Source organism: Salmo trutta, chromosome 16 (assembly GCF_901001165.1).
Source record: "Salmo trutta chromosome 16, fSalTru1.1, whole genome shotgun sequence".
Classification (NCBI taxonomy): domain Eukaryota; kingdom Metazoa; phylum Chordata; class Actinopteri; order Salmoniformes; family Salmonidae; genus Salmo; species Salmo trutta.
In genome coordinates, this window is record NC_042972.1 from 610,453 (window position 1) to 625,399 (window position 14,947).

The following is a 14,947-nucleotide window of genomic DNA, read 5'->3' on the forward strand; positions in this document are numbered from 1 at the left end:
TTTGACAAATGGAGGGAGATGGAGAGCTTTGTATTCATCTCTGTGTGTTTTGTAAAGGTGGTGTAGAGTTTTTTCCTCTGATTGCACATGTGACATGCTGGTAGAAATGAAGTAAAACGTATTTAAGTTTGCCTGAATTAAAGTCCCCGGCCATTAGGAGCTCCTCTTCTGGATGAGCATTTTCTGGTTTGCTTATGGCCTTATACAGCTCGTTGAGTGTGGTCTTATTGCCATCATCGGTTTGTGGTGGTAAATAGACGGCTACGAATAATATAGATGAGAACTCTCTTGGTAGATAGTGTGGTCTACAGCTTATCATGAGGTATTCTACCTCAGGTGAGCAATAACTCAAGACTTATTAAATATTAGACATCGCGCACAAGCAACTATTGACACAGACACACACACCCTCGCCCCTCGTCTTACCAGACGTAGCTGCTCTGTCCTGCCGAAACACGGAGAAGCCTGCCAGCTCTATATTATCCGTGTTGTCGTTCAGTCTCGATGAAACATAAGTAATTGCAGTTTTTAATGTCCCGTTGGTAGGATAGTCTTAATCGCAGATTGTCCAGTTTGTTTTCCAATGACTGCACGTTGGCCAATAATACAGAGGGAAGTGGTGGTTTACCTACTCGTCAGCAAATTCTTACAAGACACCATCTTCCCCCTTTTCTTCCATCTTTTCTTCATGCTGATGATGGGAATTTGGTTCTTGTCTTGACAAGGCAGTATATCCTTCACGTCGGACTCATTAAAGAAAAAATCTTCGTCCAGTTCTAGGTGAGTAATCGCTGTTCTGATGTCCAGAAGCTATTTTCGGTCATAAGATACGGTAGAAGCAACATTATGTACAAAATGAGTTACAAACAATGCGAACAAAATAGCACAGTTGATTAGGAGCCAGTAAAATGACAGCCCTCCCCTCTGGTGCCTTTATTATTATTTTGTATAATGGACATAAGATTCAGCTACACACCTCTCAGTTTTAACTGTCGATATCTAAGGCACGCATTTCATGATGTGCTAGCTGGAACTTTACTTTAAATGAAACATCTGGGATTGATCAACAATATCGCCATATTGCTGAAAATAGATGAATGACATCTCATGAAATCTCATCTTGTTCCTGACCAATAGGATCTATCATTGCTGCTCTGTCCTGACCTATAGAATGTAGAGTTGCTGCTCTGTCCTGACCAATAGGATCCATCATTGTTGCTCTGTCCTGACCTATAGAATGTAGAGTTGCTGCTCTGTAGCTCAGTAGAGGATGAGTTAGGCTCAGGTAGAGGAGAGTAGAGAGGGTTGGAGAGGAACAGGTTTTCTTGGTGCACAGTGTCCCAAATGTCTCAGTTGAACAAACAGAAGAAAGAAAACGACAACAAAATAAACTAAACAACCAGAAACAGACTAACAAGAGATCAATGATCAGAGTAACTGTGCGGTATAGTAATTAGCTGTATTAGTCCATCATGCTGGCAAAATGGACATAAAAGAGACTAACAGACAGACTAACAGGCAGGCCAAGCATGCAGCAGGTGGTATCCCGATCCCCTCCTCCACTCCTGAAGACAACCAGGGTGAAGAAGAGGTTGACCCCAGCCACAGACCAGAACAAGTAAGAAACAAAAGATACAGGAACATAGAACAGGGACAGAGAATAAGATCAGAGAAAAGGGTGCAGGAACAGAAAACAGGAATAGAAAACAGGGTGCAGGAACAGGAACAGGGAACAGGGTGCAGTAACAAAGAACAGGAACAGAAAATAGGGTGCAGGAACAGAAAACAGGGTACAGGAACAGGGAACAGGGAACAGGGTGCAGTAACAAAGAACAGGAACAGAAAATAGGAACAGGGTACAGGAACAGATATCTGTGTGCAGGAACAGAAAACAGGGTACAGGAACAGGGAACAGGGTGCAGGAACAGGGAACAGGGTGCAGGAACAGGGAACAGGGTGTTGTGTGTTCAAAGTGCACAGCATCATCACAGAGCGATACATAAATATAGCGAGAAGCCAGACGCCAGTGACATGCAATAGAGTGCGATTAGTATCTTCCTACTTACTTCAGTATTTCTGTCTAGTGATCCTGCACTGCTGCGGCGCTCACGCTTACCTGAGCAGGACAGGACAGGCAATAGCAGAGGTTAGACAACCAACCAACATACCTGGCATACAGGAACTATCTGACTTACAGCAGGAACTGGCTGCTAGGGATCTGTACAGGTGAATCTACACTACATATACAAAAGTATGTGGACACACCTTAAAATTAGTGGAATTTACTATTTCAGCCACACCCTTTGCTGACAAATGTATAAAGCCATGTACACAGCCATACAATTTCCATAGACAAACATTGGCAGTAGAATGGCCTTTCTGAAGAGCTCAGTGACTTTCAACGTGGCACCGTCATAGGATGCCACCGTTCGAACAAGTCAGTTCATCACATTTCTGCCCTGCTGGAGCTGCCCAGGTAGAGCTGCCCAGGTAGAGCTGCCCTGGTAGAGCTGCCCTGGTAGAGCTGCCCTGGTAGAGCTGCCCAGGTAGAGCTGCCCTGGTAGAGCTGCCCTGGTAGAGCTGCCCAGGTAGAGCTGCCCTGCTGGAGCTGCCCTGGTAGAGCTGCCCAGGTAGAGCTGCCCTGCTGGAGCTGCCCAGGTAGAGCTGCCCTGGTAGAGCTGCCCAGGTAGAGCTGCCCTGCTAGAGCTGCCCTGCTAGAGCTGCCCTGCTAGAGCTGCCCTGCTAGAGCTGCCCTGGTAGAGCTGCAAGTTGTTATTTTGAAGTAGAAACATCTAGGAGCAACAACGGCACAACCGTGAAGTGGTAGGCCACACAAGCACACAGAACGGGACAGCCGAGTGCTGAAGCGTTTAAAAATTGTCTGTCCTCAGTTGCAACACTCACTACCGAGTTCCAAATTGCTCTGGAAGCAACGTCAGCACAATAACTGTTTGTTGGGAGCTTCATTAAATGGGTTTCCATGGCCGCAGCCACACACACACACAAGCCTCAGATCACCATACGCAATACCAAGCACTGGCTGGAGTGGTGTAAAGCTCGCCGCCATTGGACTCTGGAGTGATGAATCACGCCTCACCACCTGGCAGTCCAACAGACGAATCTGGGTTTGGCAGATGCCGGGTGAACGCTACCTGCCCCAATGCATAGTGTCAACTGTAAAGTTTGGTGGAGGAGGAAAATTGGTCCGGGGCTGTTTTTCATGGTTCGGACCCCTTAGTTCCAGTGAAGGGAAATCTTAACTCTTCAGCATACAATGACATTCTAGACGATCCTGTGCTTCCAACTTTATGGCAACAGTTTGGGGAAGGCCCTTTCATGTTTCAGCGTGACAATGACACCGTGCAAAAAGCGAGGTCCATTCAGAAGTGGTTTGTCAAGATTGGTGTGGAAGAACTTGACTGGCTTGCACAGAGCCTTGACCTCAACCACGCTGACTGCGAGCCAGGCCTAATCGCCAAACATCAGTGCCTGACCTCACTAATGCTCTTGTGGCTGAATGGAAGCAAGTCCCCACAGCAATGTTCCAACATCTAGTGGAAAGCCTTCCCAGAAGAGTGGAGGCTGTTATAAACTCGGCAAAAAAAGAAATGTCCTTTTTTCAGGATCTGGTCTTTCAAAGATAATTCATAAAAATCAAAATAACTTCACAGCTCTTCATTGTAAATGGTTTAAACACTGTTTCCCATGCTTGTTCAATGAACCATAAACAATTAATGAACATGCACTTGTGGAACGGTCGTTAAGACACTAACAGCTTATAGACGGTAGGCAATTAGTGACCTAAGTTTTCATAACTGTGACACTAAAGAGGCCGTTCTACTAACCCTGAAAAACACCAAAATAAAGATGCCCAGGGTCCCTGCTCATCTGCATGAACGTGCCTTATGCATGCTGCAAGGAGGCATGAGGACTGCAGATGTCCGTACTGTGAGACGCCTAAGACAGCGCTACAGGGAGACAGGACGGACAGCTGATCGTCCTCGCAGTGGCAGACCACGTGTAACAACACCTGCACAGGATCGGTACATCCGAACATCACACCTGCGGGACAGGTACAGGACGGCAACAACAACTGCCCGAGTTACACCAGGAACGCATAATCCTCCATCAGTGCTCAGACTGTCCGCAATAGGCTGAGAGAGGCTGGACTGAGGGCTTGTAGGCCTGTTGTAAGGCAGGTCCTCACCAGACATCACCGGCAACAAATGTCGCCTATGGGCACAAAACCACTGTCACTGGACCAGACAGGACTGGCAAAAAGTGCTCATCACTGACGAGTCGTTATCGTCGAAGGAATGAGTGTTACACCGAGGCCTGTACTCTGGAGCGGGATCGATTTGGAGGTGGAGGGTCCGTCATGGTCTTGGGCGGTGTGTCACAGCATCATCGGACTGAGCTTGTTGTCATTGCAGGCAATCTCAACTCTGTTCGTTGCGTGGGGTATCATCTCACAGCAAGAACTGGCAAATCTGGTGCAGTCCATGAGGAGGAGATGCACTGCAGTACTTAATGCAGCTGGTGGCCACATCAGATACTGACTGTTACTTTTGATTTTGACCCCCCCCCCTTTGTTCAGGGACACATTATTCAATTTCTGTTAGTCACATGTCTGTGGAACTTGTTCAGTTTATGTCTCAGTTGTTAAATCTTGTTATGTTCATACAAATATTTACACATGTTCATACAAATATTTACACATGTTAAGTTTGCTGAAAATAAACGCAGTTGACAGTGAGAGGACGTTTCTTTTTTTACTGAGTTTAGCAGCAAAATGGGGGACCAACTCCATATTAATGCTCATGATTTTGGAATGAGATGTTTGACTAGCAGGTGTCCACATACACTACATGACCAAAAGTATCATCCTTACTGCAAAGCTGTAGGTCTGTATTATAGGTTTTGGTTTTTGTATTTCTGTTTTTGAATTTGGACTTTAGCACATATAGCTCGTTAGCACATAGGGCGCAACGAGTGATGTCGCCGAGTCAATGTATTACACCTGAGCTGGTTGCCATCTCGTTAGTCATAGTGTGTTTCACCTGTGCTGGCCCAGGTGCTATTTAAGAGTGGCTGACCCAGTGCTTCAATTGTCTTGATAGATGTGGAGAGTCAACACCTTTAGTTGTCTTGATAGATGTGGAGAGGCAACACCTTCAGTTGTCTTGATAGATGTGGAGGGTTTAACTCCTTCAGTTGGCGCTCCCTATTTTATTTCTAGAAAAGCATTGCTTTGTCTGATCTTCGCTGTTTTCGTTTTGCACCACCATTTTGGTTTGCTTCCTGTCTAAGTTTGGAGTGGGTTTTTCTTGTGTTTGCCTCTTACTGGGCGCTCATGGTGGGTGTCTTTAAGGTCCCAGTTGTTGTTGCTAGTCATCTTTCAGTGGACACCCCCTTGACTGCCTTTCAGAACCCCTCCTAAAACCCCACCTGTTGTTTGTTGGTCAATGACTCTGTTAGTTCTCTCTTCTGTTTGAGCGACATTTTGTTTTTTCTCGCTGGGGAACGTATGTCTGCCTAGTGACCACTAGGGGGTGTCTTGTCAGCGACAGCTACATTTACATTTTAGTCATTTAGCAGACGCTCTTATCCAGAGCGACTTACAGTAGAGAATGCATACATTTCATTTCATGCATTTTTTTTTTTTTTTTTTTGTACTGGCCCCCCGTGGGAATCGAACCCACAACCCTGGCATTGCAAACACCATGCTGGCGTTGCAAACACCATGCTCTACCAACTGAGCCACAGGGAAGCTATAACCAGTCTCATGGAGGAGTGGGGGTCACAGGAGAGATAGAAGGGAAGTTAGCACGGAAGGGAGAGATCAGTCTACAGTAAAACACTGGTACATCTCTAGTACGCTACCACAGCACTATACTAAATACTACGGAGCAACGGAGATTTGGAGATGAACGGAGAATAAAGCACAGTGGCTCCTGATAAGTCTGGCCAACCCATTACCAGAGACAGACTACTATAGCAGTAGGTTGGACTTTGATTCCCAAAACATCAACTTGTCTGGCTAAGGGTGTTCAAAGCCCCAAAACCAGAGAAGTAAATGTTAGGAGATTTAACATGTCAGAAGGGCTGAGGAACTGAAGTGTGATGTAGACAGAGGGCAGTAGCTCAGCTAACCGTTTCAGGTGATGTCTCTAGTGTGCAGAGAGAACCAGTGATGTGTCTAGTGTGCAGACAGAACAGGTGATGTGAGTAGAGAGAGCAGGTGATGTGTGCAGAGAGAACAGGTGATGTTAGTAGACAGAACAGGTGATGTGAGTAGAGAGAACAGGTGATGTCTCTAGTGTGCAGAGAGAACAGGTGATGTGAGTAGTGTGCAGAGAGAACAAGTGATGTGTGCAGTGTGCAGAGAGAACAGGTGATGTCTCTAGTGTGCAGAGAGAACAGGGGATGTGAGTAGTGTGCAGAGAGAACAGGTGATGTGAGTAGTGTGCAGAGAGAACAGGTGATGTGAGTAGTGTGCAGAGACAACAGGTGATGTCTCTAGTGTGCAGAGAGAACAGGTGATGTTTCTAGTGTGCAGAGAGAACAGGTGATGTCTCTAGTGTGCAGAGAGAACAGGTGATGTGAGCAGTGTTCAGAGAGAACAGGTGATGTGAGTAGTGTGCAGAGAGAACAGGTGATGTCTCTAGTGTGCAGAGAGAACAGGTGATGTCTCTAGTGTGCAGAGAGAACAGGTGATGTGAGTAGAGAGAACAGGTGATGTGAGCAGTGTGCAGAGAGAACAGGTGATGTGAGTAGAGAGAACAGGTGATGTGAGTAGTGTGCAGAGAGAACAGGTGATGTCTCTAGTGTGCAGAGAGAACAGGTGATGTCTCTAGTGTGCAGAGAGAACAGGTGATGTCTCTAGTGTGCAGAGAGAACAGGTGATGTCTCTAGTGTGCAGAGAGAACAGGTGATGTGTGCAGTGTGCAGAGAGAACAGGTGATGTCTCTAGTGTGCAGAGAGAACAGGTGATGTGAGTAGTGTGCAGAGAGAACAGGTGATGTGAGTAATGTGCAGAGAGAACAGGGGATGTCTCTAGTGTGCAGAGAGAACAGGTGATGTGTGCAGTGTGCAGAGAGAACAGGTGATGTGTGCAGTGTGCAGAGAGAACAGGTGATGTCTCTAGTGTGCAGAGAGAACAGGTGATGTGTGTAGTGTGCAGAGAGAACAGGTGATGTGAGCAGTGTGCAGAGAGAACAGGTGATGTGTGCAGTGTGCAGAGAGAACAGGTGATGTCTCTAGTGTGCAGAGAGAACAGGTGATGTCTCTAGTGTGCAGAGAGAACAGGTGATGTGAGTAGTGTGCAGAGAGAACAGGTGATGTTTCTAGTGTGCAGAGAGAACAGGTGATGTCTCTAGTGTGCAGAGAGAACAGGTGATGTGAGCAGTGTTCAGAGAGAACAGGTGATGTGAGTAGTGTGCAGAGAGAACAGGTGATGTCTCTAGTGTGCAGAGAGAACAGGTGATGTCTCTAGTGTGCAGAGAGAACAGGTGATGTGAGTAGAGAGAACAGGTGATGTGAGCAGTGTGCAGAGAGAACAGGTGATGTGAGTAGAGAGAACAGGTGATGTGAGTAGTGTGCAGAGAGAACAGGTGATGTCTCTAGTGTGCAGAGAGAACAGGTGATGTCTCTAGTGTGCAGAGAGAACAGGTGATGTCTCTAGTGTGCAGAGAGAACAGGTGATGTCTCTAGTGTGCAGAGAGAACAGGTGATGTCTCTAGTGTGCAGAGAGAACAGGTGATGTGTGCAGTGTGCAGAGAGAACAGGTGATGTCTCTAGTGTGCAGAGAGAACAGGTGATGTGAGTAGTGTGCAGAGAGAACAGGTGATGTGAGTAATGTGCAGAGAGAACAGGGGATGTCTCTAGTGTGCAGAGAGAACAGGTGATGTGTGCAGTGTGCAGAGAGAACAGGTGATGTGTGCAGTGTGCAGAGAGAACAGGTGATGTCTCTAGTGTGCAGAGAGAACAGGTGATGTGTGTAGTGTGCAGAGAGAACAGGTGATGTGAGCAGTGTGCAGAGAGAACAGGTGATGTGTGCAGTGTGCAGAGAGAACAGGTGATGTCTCTAGTGTGCAGAGAGAACAGGTGATGTCTCTAGTGTGCAGAGAGAACAGGTGATGTGAGTAGTGTGCAGAGAGAACAGGTGATGTCTCTAGTCTACAGAGAGAACAGGTGATGTCTCTAGTGTGCAGAGAGAACAGGTGATGTGAGTAGTGTGCAGAGAGAACAGGTGATGTGTGCAGTGTGCAGAGAGAACAGGTGATGTGAGTAGTGTGCAGAGAGAACAGGTGATGTGAGCAGTGTGCAGAGAGAACAGGTGATGTGAGCAGTGTGCAGAGAGAACAGGTGATGTGTGCAGTGTGCAGAGAGAACAGGTGATGTGAGCAGTGTGCAGAGAGAACAGGTGATGTCTCTAGTGTGCAGAGAGAACAGGTGATGTCTCTAGTGTGCAGAGAGAACAGGTGATCTCTCTAGTCTACAGAGAGAACAGGTGATGTGTGCAGTGTGCAGAGAGAACAGGTGATGTCTCTAGTGTGCAGAGAGAACAGGTGATCTCTCTAGTCTACAGAGAGAACAGGTGATGTGTGCAGTGTGCAGAGAGAACAGGTGATGTGAGTAGTGTGCAGAGGCATTACCTGGATTAACAATAGAACATTAAGTAATGTCCCTGCTAACAGGCTTTGTACATTAGTCAACACGTCCATCTGTCTCTAGTCCACACTGAGACACCTTGTTAAACTGAGACTCAGACTGTGCTTCACCTGACCATTCACCTACAGTACAGCCGCTACTGGCCCAGGGAAGGAATCTGCTCTTCATTTCATAACTGAGTCATCAGATCTAGTGAAGTGAGTTTCATACCAGCAGCTGCTGCCTAGAGAGGAGACTACAGAGCTCTACCTAATGTCACGGGCCACTACACTACACATACTAGTAACATAGGACACATCTGAAATGGCACCCTTTTCCCTATATAGTAATGCACTACCTTTGGTCCTATGAGGGGAATAGGGTGCCATTTTGGATGTAGCCTTAAACATAAAACACTAGGCAGGCTGATGACCTCTAACCCCTCACCTGCATCTGAGAGGTCTCGTAGCGAGCTGCTGAGGGCACTCCTCTTTAGCCCCTCCCCCATGGCGTAGTTGTCATCAAGGCTGCCGCGACCCAATTGGCCATTCCCAGAGTCCTTCTTCAGCCCCGAGCTCTGTGATAGGCTGGGACGGACCACGCCCTTCTGCTTCTCCAGCTCCGCTAGAGGGGTACACAGATTCAGGTTAGATTACAGCTCTGGGACCTGTCAGTCAGCCCCGAGCTCTGTGATAGGCTGGGACGGACCACGCCCTTCTGCTTCTCCAGCTCCATTACAGTGATATAATCAAATGAACTTCTGAATCAAGTAACGTTAACTTATGTAATCAAATTAACTGATTGATATTTATTAGGATCCCCATTAGCCACTGCATAAGCATCAGCTACTCTTCCGTGGGTCCACATTAAACATGACTGACGTATTACATAGTGCAGAACATTATTAGTCAAGGACTGAAATACATACATTTAAAACATCACAAAGCCTACATATCAGTACATACACACAATATCTAGGTCTAATACATAGTACAGTGCAAATTACAATACAACATACATAAAATGTCTGTCTCTTCACAGTCCCCTTTTGTGCAGTAAGGTGTTCTTTAATCTGGTTTTTGAATCTGGTTTTATTTTCACCTTGAGTTACCTGGGGTGGCAGAGATTTCCATGTAGTCATGGCTCTATGTAATACTGTGTGTTTCCCAGCCTCTGTTCTGGACCTGGGGACTGTGAAGAGACCTCTGGTTGGATGTGTTGTACCGATGGGTGTCTGAACTGTGAAGAGACCTCTGGTTGGATGTGTTGTACCGATGGGTGTCTGAACTGTGAAGAGACGTCTGGTGGGATGTGTTGTACCGATGGGTGTCTGAACTGTGAAGAGACCTCTGGTTGGATGTGTTGTACCGATGGGTGTCTGAACTGTGAAGAGACCTCTGGTTGGATGTGTTGTACTGATGGGTGTCCGGACTGTGAAGATACCTCTGGTTGGATGTGTTGTACCGATGGGTGTCTGAACTGTGAAGAGACCTCTGGTTGGATGTGTTGTACCGATGGGGGCCTGAACTGTGAAGAGACCTCTGGTTGGATGTGTTGTGTTGTACAGATGGGTGTCTGGACTGTGAAGAGACCTCTGGTTGGATCTCTTTGTTGCCTCTGATTAATGCCCTCCTTGCCTGGTCCATGAGTTTTGGTGGGTGGCCCTCTCTTGGCAGGTTTGGTGTGGTGCCATATTCTTTCCATTTTTTAATAATGGATTTAAATGGTGCTCCGTGGGATGTTCAAAGTTTTGGATATTTTTTTATAACCCAACCCTGATCTGTACTTCTCCACAACTTTGTCCCTGACCTGTTTGGAGAGCTCCTTGGTCTTCATGGTGCCACTTGCTTGGTGGTGTTGCAGACTCTGGGGCCTGGTTGCACCAGAACTTATTTAGGAGTTTCATAGCAAAGGTGGTGAATACATATGCACGCACCACTTTTACATATTTTTATTTCCAGAATTTTTGGAAACAATACAATATTTTTTTATTTCACTTCACCAATTTGGAATATTTTGTGTATGTCCATTACATGAAATCCAAAATAAAAATCAATTTAAAATTACAGGTTGTAATGCAACAAAATACGAAAAACGCCAAGGGGGATGCAAGGCACTGTATTTAGTAGATGTTATTGCGGGTGTAGTAAATTGCTTGTGTTTCTAGCTCCAACAGTACAGTAGTGCAGTAGTATCTAACAATTCACAACAATACACAAATCTAAAAGTAAAAGAATGGAATTAAAAAATATATAAATATTAGGATGAGCAATGTCGGAGTGGCATTGACTAAAAACAGTAGAATAGAATACAGTATATACATATGAGATGAGTAAAGCAGTATGTAAACATTATTAAAGTGACTAGTGTTGCATTATTAAAGTGACCAGTGATTCCATGTCTCTTGTATATAGGGCAGTAGCCTCTAAGGTGCAGGGTTATGTAACTGGGTGTAAGCCACCTAGTGATGGCTGTTTAACAGTCTGATGGCCTTGAGATAGAAGCTGTTTTTCAGTCTCTCTGTCCAAGCTTTGTAGCACCTGTACTGACCTCGCCTTCTGGATGACAGCAGGGTGAACAAGCCGTGGCTCAGGTAGTTGATGTCCTTGATTATCTTTTTGGCCTTCCTGTGACATCGGGTGCTGTAGGTGTCCTGGAGGGCAGGCAGTGTGCCCCCGGTGATGTGTTGGGCAGACCGTACCACCCTCTGGAGAGCCCTGTGGTTGCGGGCAGTTGTCGTACCAGGTGGTGATACAGCCACACAGGATGCTCTCAATTGTGCAATCTTTAAACGTTTCTGAGGGTCTTAGGAAGGCAGTAGCAAAATGGAGTTGTGCTCTGATTTGCCGAAGCGAGGGCAGGTAGCATTGATCTAGGGTTTTCCTTAAGCGAGTAAAGTCAATGTGTTGATAGAACGTCAATAGCTTTTTCCGCAAATTTGCTTTGTTAAAATCCCCAGCTACAAAAAATGCGGCCTCAAGATATGGGGTTTCCAGTTTGCATGAAGTCCAATGTAGTTCCTTGAGTGCCATTGTGGTATTGGCTTGAGGGGGAATAGACACAGCTGTGACTATAACCGAAGAGACTTATCTTGGGAGGTAATACAGTCGGCATTTGATTGAGGTATTCTAGGTCAGGTGAACAAAATAACTTGAGTTTCTGTATGTTATCACAATCACACCATGAGTAGTCAATCATGAAACATACATCCCCGCTTTTCTTCTTCCCGGATGGAGAGTTGTTTATTCCTGTCTGTGCGATGAACTGAGAACCCAGATGGCCATATGGACGGGGACAGTATATCCCGAGAGAGCCATGATTCCGTGAAACAGAGTATGTTACAGTCTGTGATGTTTCTCTGGAAGGAGATCCTCGACTGAGCTCATCAACTTTATTGTGCAGAGACTGAACATTAGCGAGTAATATAATCGGAAGCGGTGGATGGTGTGCCCACCTCCTGAGTCAGACTAGAAGTCCACTCCGAATACCTCTTCTCTGCCGGCGGCAACTTGAAGCAGCCTCTGGGATAAATTAAATTGCCCTGGAGGGTACGAACAAAGGATCCAATTCGGGAAAGTCCTGGTCATACTGCTGGTGAGTTACCATCGCTCTGAGATCCAAAAGTTATTTCTGGCTGTATGTAATAACACAAAAAGCATTCTGGGCTAATAATGTAAGCAATAACATACACAAAATACTAAATACTGCAAAGTTGCTTAGGAGCTAGAAGCAGAGCTGTCATGTCTGTCGGCGCCATGTTACTTATTTTTTTCCCATCAGGCTAACCCAGTCTTGAGGTTCAAACCTAGGTATTTCCACTACTCACACTCTATGCGGTATTTCTCCATCTCCTGGACCTCAGCGATGGATTCTCTCAGGTCGTCAGTGAACTTCTTCCTGTCCTGAGGGTTGGGAGCGTTGAAGTTGATTAAAAGCTTGATATCCGCTCGGGGAACCGCCGATGTTAACCGCACACCGTTGGGATAGTCTAGGAGGGATGACAACACAAGAAAAATTATATTTAACCCGAAAGTAAGTTGCAGCACCAGAGGGTTTAATAATAGTTTCAGCTTCATAGGGCAGCACCAGAGGGTTTAATAATAGTGTCAGCTTCATAGGGCAGCACCAGAGGGTTTAATAATAGTGTCAGCTTCATAGGGCAGCACCAGAGGGTTTAATAATAGTGTCAGCTTCATAGGGCAGCACCAGAGGGTTTAATAATAGTGTCAGCTTCATAGGGCAGCATCAGAGGGTTTAATAATAGTGTCAGCTTCATAGGGCAGCACCAGAGGGTTTAATACTAGTGTCAGCTTCATAGGGCAGCACCAGAGGGTTTAATAATAGTGTCAGCTTCATAGGGCAGCACCAGAGGGTTTAATAATAGTGTCAGCTTCATAGGGCAGCACCAGAGGGTGTAATAATAGTGTCAGCTTCATAGGGCAGCACCAGAGGGTTTAATAATAGTTTCAGCTTCATAGGGCAGCACCAGAGGTTTTAATAATAGTTTCCCAGACACAGATTAAACCTGGTCCTGGACTTAAAATCATGCTCAATATAGAATATCCATTGAAAGCAGGCTGAATCTGTATTTGGGAACACCGCCCAGAGACACACAGAAACATCACAGCATTAGATACTTACACTGGTTGTCAAACAGCAGCACCTGCATCCCATAAAGGGAGAAGGACTGTCTGAAGCTGTACGTCACACAGTTTTTCTTCTTCTGGAAGATCTTTGTCACCTAAAAAACACACAGGGACATTCATGACTCAGTCCGGTCTTGGTCACCCTTCATAAACAGACTAATGTTACCTCTGTACATCAGAAACAACAATGTGAACACGTTGTGTGTCCAAAGGACCAGGTTTGAAGAGCTTCTCCTGGGTGAGAATGAACTAGAGAAATAACTAGAGCCAAACAGAGATCAGTTCTACAGTACGTACCACCACCAGGTCATTGAAGAGGAAGATCTCTCTCTGGTGCAGACCCAGCTTCTGAGGCTTGTTGGGGTCTGGAACCTCAAACAACCTGCAGTAACACACCAGCCTGCGGTGTGGCAGGGACAGAACACAGCCTAGACCATGGTGCAGAGAACCAATCTGCATTTGGGGGGGAGGAAGAAGGAGAGAGATCAAGTCATTCTTTGTAACAATGCACAGGCCTACAATTTCTCAGCAAACAGCTGGAGGCACTTTGAGCTAAATTTTTATGGAATGTCTGCTGATCCTTATGAGAGTCTCTCACTCCCCCTACCGACGCACCGGTTGTCTCGACGTCTGAATGCTCGGCTATGAACTGACATTTACTCTTGAGGTGCTGACCTGTTGCACCCTCTATAACCACTGTGGTTATTATTTTCCCCTGCTGGTCATCTATAAACGTTTGAACATCTTGAAGGATGATCTGGCCTTAAGGCTTGTTCCTCTCTAGGTTTCTTCCTAGGTTCTTGCTTTTCTAGGGAGTTTATCCTAACCACCATGTTTCTGCATTGCTTGCTCTTTGGGGTTTTAGGCTGGGTTTCTGTATAGCACTTTGTGACAACTACTGATGTTAAAAAGGGCTTAATAAATACATGTGATTGAGTTGGTAAATCATAGGGAGTAGAATAGTTGGTCACCGCCGATGCCTTGTCTGGATTTATTTACACCACTTTCCCTTTGGCAATATGTCCAAGGAACTTCAGCTGGGTCTTCAGGAAATGGCATTTCTTCATGCTCAATGTCAAGTTGACATAATGGAGTTTGCTGAAAACAGCATTGAGGTCAGCCACATGCTGCTGCTTGTTGGGGGAGTAGACTATGATGTCACCTATGTAGACAAAACAGTTGACACCTCGCAGTTCCCCAAGAACTCTCTCCATCATTCTCTGAATGGTCGCTCCAGCATGGTTAAGGCCAAAAGGACTGTATCGCGCTATTCTCTTTGTTCTTTTCATCCTACTCAATTTGCCAGTAGCCAGACTGCAGATCCAGAGTGTTAACCCAAGTAGCACCATGCAAAGACTATAGGATGTCATGCATTGGGTAAGCATCGAGAGGTGTCTTGGCGTTCAAGCTTCTTAAATCAGCATAAAACTGATAGGCGCCATAAGGTTTGCCAACCAACACCTCAGGGGCTGCTCATGAGGAGTGGGATAACATCATCCTTTAACATTTTCTCATGATCTCTTTCTTAATGGGTGACACCCGATAGGCTGTGGACCTAACCGGCTGTCATCTGAGGGAAGTATGGCATGCTTGGACACACCCAATAGGGCCTGGACCCAACCAGCTGTCATCTGAGGAGCGTATGGCAT

The 14,947-nt window shown here is 46.0% G+C and overlaps 1 protein-coding gene across 2 annotated transcripts in view; it reads right to left on the reverse strand.

Annotated features, from left to right (window-relative positions):
• Nucleotides 1-14,947, reverse strand: part of iqsec1b (IQ motif and Sec7 domain ArfGEF 1b) — a 77,543-nt gene that overhangs the window by 9,542 nt on the left and 53,054 nt on the right. Inside the window, exons 8-12 of one of the 2 annotated variants that reach the window (XM_029692712.1) lie at nucleotides 13,596-13,751; nucleotides 13,294-13,393; nucleotides 12,479-12,640; nucleotides 9,100-9,276; nucleotides 2,067-2,116 (exon numbers count right to left, since the gene is read on the reverse strand). In XM_029692712.1, coding sequence (XP_029548572.1) covers nucleotides 2,067-2,116; nucleotides 9,100-9,276; nucleotides 12,479-12,640; nucleotides 13,294-13,393; nucleotides 13,596-13,751 — 645 coding nt within the window. The remainder of the gene's footprint in view (nucleotides 1-2,066; nucleotides 2,117-9,099; nucleotides 9,277-12,478; nucleotides 12,641-13,293; nucleotides 13,394-13,595; nucleotides 13,752-14,947) is intronic. The other variant, XM_029692713.1, reaches the window with a different exon arrangement.